This window comes from Stegastes partitus, unplaced genomic scaffold, assembly GCF_000690725.1.
Source record: "Stegastes partitus isolate 25-593 unplaced genomic scaffold, Stegastes_partitus-1.0.2 Scaffold690, whole genome shotgun sequence".
NCBI classification, from domain to species: Eukaryota; Metazoa; Chordata; class Actinopteri; family Pomacentridae; genus Stegastes; species Stegastes partitus.
This window is the reverse complement of record NW_007578421.1, coordinates 293311-299533: the sequence shown is the minus strand read 5'-3', so window position 1 is coordinate 299533 and position 6223 is coordinate 293311. Positions and strand designations below refer to the sequence as shown.

At 49.3% G+C, this 6223-nt stretch overlaps 1 protein-coding gene across 3 annotated transcripts in view; it reads right to left on the bottom strand.

The window, feature by feature from the left end:
• Positions 1-817: 817 nt before the first annotated feature.
• LOC103363772 (RNA-binding protein 39-like) overlaps positions 818-6223 on the bottom strand; it is a 10363-nt gene continuing 4957 nt past the window's right edge. For 2 of the 3 annotated variants that reach the window (XM_008290663.1, XM_008290664.1), the window contains exons 5-15: positions 5970-6023; positions 5746-5863; positions 5371-5523; positions 4571-4711; positions 4409-4474; positions 3849-4053; positions 3659-3745; positions 3391-3496; positions 1712-1817; positions 1399-1477; positions 818-1322 (exon numbers count right to left, since the gene is read on the bottom strand). In XM_008290663.1, the coding sequence (XP_008288885.1) occupies positions 1219-1322; positions 1399-1477; positions 1712-1817; positions 3391-3496; positions 3659-3745; positions 3849-4053; positions 4409-4474; positions 4571-4711; positions 5371-5523; positions 5746-5863; positions 5970-6023 (1219 nt within the window). In that variant the 3' untranslated portion in view covers positions 818-1218. Of the gene's footprint in view, positions 1323-1398; positions 1478-1711; positions 1818-2076; positions 2630-3390; positions 3497-3658; positions 3746-3848; positions 4054-4408; positions 4475-4570; positions 4712-5370; positions 5524-5745; positions 5864-5969; positions 6024-6223 lie in introns of those variants that run through there. The other variant, XM_008290665.1, reaches the window with a different exon arrangement.

Genomic DNA, 6223 nt, shown 5'->3' with positions numbered 1-6223 from the left:
ATTCTGGGACAGAGTCAGACCTGAATGAGCTTCAGCACCAGATCAGGTTTAAATGTATGAAGGTTAAAGTTTAGCTTTAACCTGCAGCTGTCAGCTGGAAACCAGCAGCTGCATCAGTAAACATTCTCTATGAACACGTTGAACAGTTTCTACCAGCATTCCTGTCTTCACCGTTTACAGTCGCAGCGCTTTTTACCGTCATCATGTTGATGTTCCTCATTGTTCTCCATTAAAACAAGGCGCTGACTGAAGCAGCTGCACGTGATCGATTCATTCAGTGCAGAAGAAGCGTCACGTGACGCGATAGCGCCTCCTTTAATGAGAACAGAGTCTGAAGCAGGAAGCTGAACCTCCTTCATGATACCTGTGGTCTCTGCTGGAGCTTTGGTTCATGTGGAGCCGCTGCTCAGAGAAAGTCTGGATCTGTTGAACTGGCTTTGAAGTTCAGCCTTCTGGTCACAGTGATCTCAGGAGCATCAGTAGAAGGTAACTGGACTTCTGGTTCTGTTTGTTGACACATCTCCACAGAACTGATCCGGTTACCTCCTACTGGTCTGAACACACAGACGGCAGTTTATTGACAGGTACACCTGGGTGTGTCGGGTTCAGTGCTGGATCTCAGGCTCCGCCCATGACTGTTCCCTCCCAGCCAATCAGGAGCCAGCTTTGTCAGCAGCGACAACATGTTGACTTGAAACGTGCATTTTTATTGGATGTGAATGATGTCATGACAACATCCTGAGCTCATGGTTGTGTTTCATAAATGAAAATGTTCAAAATAAAGAGTTTTTTTTAAAAAGAACATGCTGCAGCTGAGTGACTTCAAAATAAAATTTAATCAACAATTTTACAAAATCAAATCTCATTTAGAAAAACAGTTAAATACCAAACGGCTTCGAACCGACCAATCAGCAGACACCGTCCCGCCCCCTCGCAGCTCACAGAGCTCAATCATTGGATGATACTCAGGATGATGAGTCAAACAACAGGAAGAAAATGGGCGGGTCACCTGGTCGAGGACACACAAACGTGACCAGGATCCAGCCAATAGCGAGAGAGTGAGTTGTTTGTGTCCTGACTGAAAACAAACAAACAAACAGGGTCCCTAGCAGGTGTTCTCAGACCCATGAAGTGAATCTGACCAATAGGAGAGAAGACGTAAAAGGGGGCGGGCTCTCATGTCCACTGTCCAATCAGGGGGCAGTGACTGTAGGTGAGTCACCGCCTCGGGGGCGGGGCCAGCAGCTGTGTGGCAGTGACAGACTCTGGGAACAGGTTGTGATAGGTGGGCAGTGGGACGTATGCCGCCGTGATCATCTTACCTGAAATGACAGGTGGATGTTAGTGCTGCTCACTGATTGGTCCACAGTACCGGGGTCATGTGACAGCAAGTCTTACCAGCAAAGTATCTTCCATGTAGAGAGTTGACGGCGGCCATGGCAGCCGGGATTGACGGACACTTGACGTAGACGTTTCCCTGTAAAAAGGACAGCCAGAGGTCAAAGGTCAAACCAAGGTCAGAGGTGAGACAGTGAGGTCAGAAGTGAGATGGCGAGGTCAGAGGTGAGATGGTGAGGTCAGAGGTGAGATGAGGTCAGAGGTGAGATGGTGAGGTCAGAGATGAGTTGATGAGGTCAGAGATGAGTTGATGAGGTCAGAGGTGAGTTGATGAGGTCAGACATGAGTTGATGAGGTTGGCGTTGAGGCGTACTTCGGCGGAATTCTTGTCCACGTAGATGTGGACCAGTCCTCCATGCTTGTTGCACTCCTCGATGACGTCGTGTCGGATCTCCACCTCCCAGCCGGCTGCCTCCTCACTGAAACACACACAGTTACTCTGCTGCTACCTGCGGCTCACCTGAGACACTCACATCAGGGGCCTCATGTACAAAGTGTGCGTACGCACAAAAACTTGGCGTACGCACTTTTCCACGCTCATGTTCAGATGTATTAAGAGTGAAATGAACGTGGAAATGTGCGGTCCTCCTCGCCAACTTCTTGACTGGCATATGCACGTTTCTATTGCTTTTGAGCCGTTGGCGACACCTAGAGGTGATGCTGGGAATATAAAAATGTAAAAAACAATGTAAAAAAAATGTAATTCCTCAAAGTGATGTGCACATCAGAGACACTTAGATGAACACTTAACAGACCCAGGTAGCGACGGCCGGTTCTCCTGATGTAATCGGAGCGATCGACTGCACACACATTGATATAGAGGCACCATCACAAGATGCATTTGTTTATGTAAACAGGAGGCATTCTTAGTTAAAGAGTACAGTGAACTTAATTAAAGAACAGTGTACAGATCATCTGTGATGCGCAAATACATTTAAGTAACGTTGTTGCGAGGCGGCCTTGATCAAAACACATTCTGACCAACAGCGTGGTTGAGAACAGGCTACAAGCTGGCACCGTGCGGGATGGGTGGCTTCTTGGTGAGTAAGTCATTTAATTGTCCTAATATTAATCCCCCCGACATGCGTTAATGTGCGCCCCGGACGGGCATCAGCAGCTGGCTGTTGTGGCGGACCGGAGGATCGGCTGACGCCGGGGAGGCTGGAGGAATCCCGCGGGTCTGTGATACGAGGCTGGGACTGCGTCTCACAGTCTTCTCCTGCCTCATTGTCTGTTGGAAAATAATAAATTGAGTAATCTGACATGAGACAAAGTTTTGATTTCCTTTTTGATATCCTGGCATGATTACACATAAACCTGTATCTTGTTTGGCTGCGAGCAGATTATTATATGACCCGTGTAGTGAATAAATCTGTGAGTTACACAATAAATATTTACCTTGGGGGTGATCTGAGTGACCCACGTGTGCTCCCACCACCCCTGTGACAGCAGCGTCACCCACAATAGACTCTCTGCTCAAACGGGGTGAGTTCATCCTGGTTACTGTTATCTGATCCTGCAGAGAGGGGAATCCCGCCTGTCGGCCCTGTTTATACTATTTTGCATATTTAAATTGGGGGCGTGGAGAGGGAGGAGTCTGGTACTCCAACATGTGCGGTCAATTCCACGCTGAGTGAGATGTACAAAGGAAATGTGCTTGGATTCCGGCGTACGCTCACTTTCGTTCATCTGGATTTTTTTGTGCGTGCGCAGTTTTCAAGATTGAAGCATACGCCAGGTTTCAGTATGAAATCCACGCAAGTTTTTGTACATGAGGCCCCAGGTGTCTCTCCCTGTACATACATGACCGCAGGAACACGTATGACCACAGGTGTGTAAAGACTAAACAAAGACCTGGACGTGGACTTTAGAGGCCAGACACACAGACTGACCAGCTGATCAGTAACCGTAACGACATGAATAAACTGTGTCAGTGTGAATTCAGTGTGTTGATGCTGAACAGCTGGGCGGGGCAGACAGGTGTGTTCTCACCTGGTGGGGTTGAACATGTTGGACAGCTGGAAGCAGTGCGTGGCCAGAGGCTGAGACGGGAGGTTCAGAGCAGCAGAGTTCATGTTGAGGGCCGGGTTCATGGCAGCTGCACACAAAGCACATGCTCAGAGGGCCACACAGACACAGACACAGACACACAGACACACACACACTGTCTGTGTGTTTGTGTGTGTGTGGTTGTGTAGTTGTGTGTGGTTGTGTAGTTGTGTAGTTGTGTGTGTGTGGTGGTGTAGTTGTGTGTGTGTACCTGACACAGCAGCCATGGCTCCTATGGCGATGGCTCCACTCATCTGCAGGGCCTGCTGAGCAGCAGGAGGGATCTGCAGTCCGGTTCCTGCAGCAGACAGCTGGTTAGAATGTGAGCGGCTCTGATGCTGGTTCTACTGGAACGGTCCAGAACACAGGATTCTATGGTGCTGAGCATGGTGTGGGCTCACCTTCAGCCAGCCGGGCCATCAGCTGCAGCCTCCCGGTGGTTCCCAGGTCGATGCCGGTGCGTTCGAGCTCGTCGCTGTCGAGGAAGGACGAGGCCGTGGAGGCGTCGGTCCGCTCCGTCACATGACCCACCTTCATGGGTCGACCCGCCAGCTCGAAACCGTTCAGCTGCTCCAAAGCTTTCTTGGCACATTCGGCATCTGCAAACTGACATCACCACAGGTGTGCTGGTCTGAGCAGGCAGGTAAAGCGTGAAAAACAGCCTCTGGCTCGGCCGTGTTTCCTTCAACCAATCACAGTGGCGGTGGGCGGGGCTAAGCCAAGGATGCAGCTGAACTCAAAACAGTGACGGCTGGAATAGCTGTGGTGGAACATTTGCAATGGAAAGACGAGAACTGCGCTGAATAATGATCCACCAACTTGCAGAACTTCCTGACTGCACGACCCAAGTCCCTGGACCTTCTGGTTGTTGTTGGAACATGCAGATGACTGAGATGATCAGGAAGCAGCAGGTCTACGTTGCAACTTGCCACATGATCAGAACCTGAGAGGAGGAACTCACCGTGATGAAGCCGTAACCTTTGGAGCGTCCGGTCTCGCTGTCCATCATCAGCTGGATGCTCTCAATCTGACAAACAGAGCAGCTGTCAGACACATACACACCTATGTGTTTGTGCACCTGGATATACATGTGTGTGTGTGTGTGTGTGTGTGTGTGTGTTACCCGCCCAAATGGCTCAAAGATTCCTCTCAGCATCTCCTCGGTGATGTTGAAGTGCAGCGAGCCGACGTACAGCCTCATCGGTCCAGATGTTCCCTTCTGAAGGTTGTTGGCTGCTGCAGCTGCTGCTCGGTTCTTCTCAGCCTGAACACACAGGTTCATCGATTTTAGTCTCCATGTACCATACAGGTGTGGTACAGGTGTAGTACAGGTACAGAACAGGTGTAGTACAGATAAAGTACAGGTGTAGTATAGGTACAGTACATGTGTAGTACAGGTGTCGTACAGATGTAGTACTGGTATAGTCCAGGTGTAGTATAGGTGTAGTACTGGTACAGTACATGTGTGGTACAGGTGTAGTATAGGTACAGTACAGGTGTGGTACAGGTACATTACAGGTGTGGTATAGGTACAGTACAGGTGTGGCACAGGTGTAGTACAGGTACAGTACAGGTGTAGTGCAGGTGTAGTATAGGTACAGTGCAGGTGTAGTATAGGTACGGTACAGGTGTAGCATAGGTACAGTACAGGTGTGGTACAGGTGTAGTATAGGTACAGTACAGGTACGGTACAGGTGTAGTATAGGTACAGTACAGGTACGGTACAGGCAGAGTACAGGTGTAGTATAGGTACAGTACAGGTGTGGTACAGGTGTAGTATAGGTACAGTACAGGTGTGGTACAGGTGTAGTATAATCAGTATTAAAGGACCTGTGTGTGTGTTTCTGTTTAGTGCAGATGGAAACCGTCAACGTGAGAAAGTCTGAAGATGTTGGTAAGGATCTAGGCTGTGTGTGTGTGTACCTGTGATGCCTGAACAATGATGGGAACTCCCAGCAGCCTTTGCCCCGTCAGTCCGATGGCCAGAGGAACTGAACTGGCCTCCACAAACTCGATGTAGGCGATACCCTTCGACCTGCGTGAGTTCCTGTCTGAGATCATCCTCACATCCCGAACCTGTTGAGGCACCACGGTGACGGTTACCATGGCAACCAACCAATGATTTCATTTACAATGACTTGTTCAAACCAAACTGATCTGGTGTCAGTTTTTATGCCATGTGTCTATCTGCTGTACTGATGAAGTTCTGAGGAGGTTTGGGGGGAACTTTGTTCAGATTTGACTGATTTTATATGTAATGATGCAGCTGTGATATAAAAGCAGTGAACTGGGCGACACCTTCCCAACAGCAGAGAAGAACTCCTCGAGGTCTCGAGGTCGTATCCGGGCTGCCAGCTGCATACAGAACACCGTCCGGGCGTCTCGTTCCTCCGGAGTCAGGTTGTCTATCGGCTGTCTGCAACAACAACCACAACAACAACAACAACAACAACAACAGTTTTACTGAGTGTGTTACAGTCGAGATGAAAATATTCCTTTGTTTTAAACTGTTCAATGCTCACCTGATCGGACTCTTCTCCTTCTTGAAGGGACTCTTACTCTTCGACCTCCGACGGCTGAAAACACAGTCAGTCAGTCAGACAGGCGAACAGTCAGGTGAACAGTTAGTCAGGTGAGCAGTCAGTCAGTCAGGTAAACAGTCAGACATGTGAACAGTCAGGCATGTGAACAGTCAGGCAGGTGAACAGTCAGTCAGTCAGTCAGTCAGTCAGTCAGTCAGTCAGTCAGTCAGTCAGTCAGGTGAACAGTCAGTCAG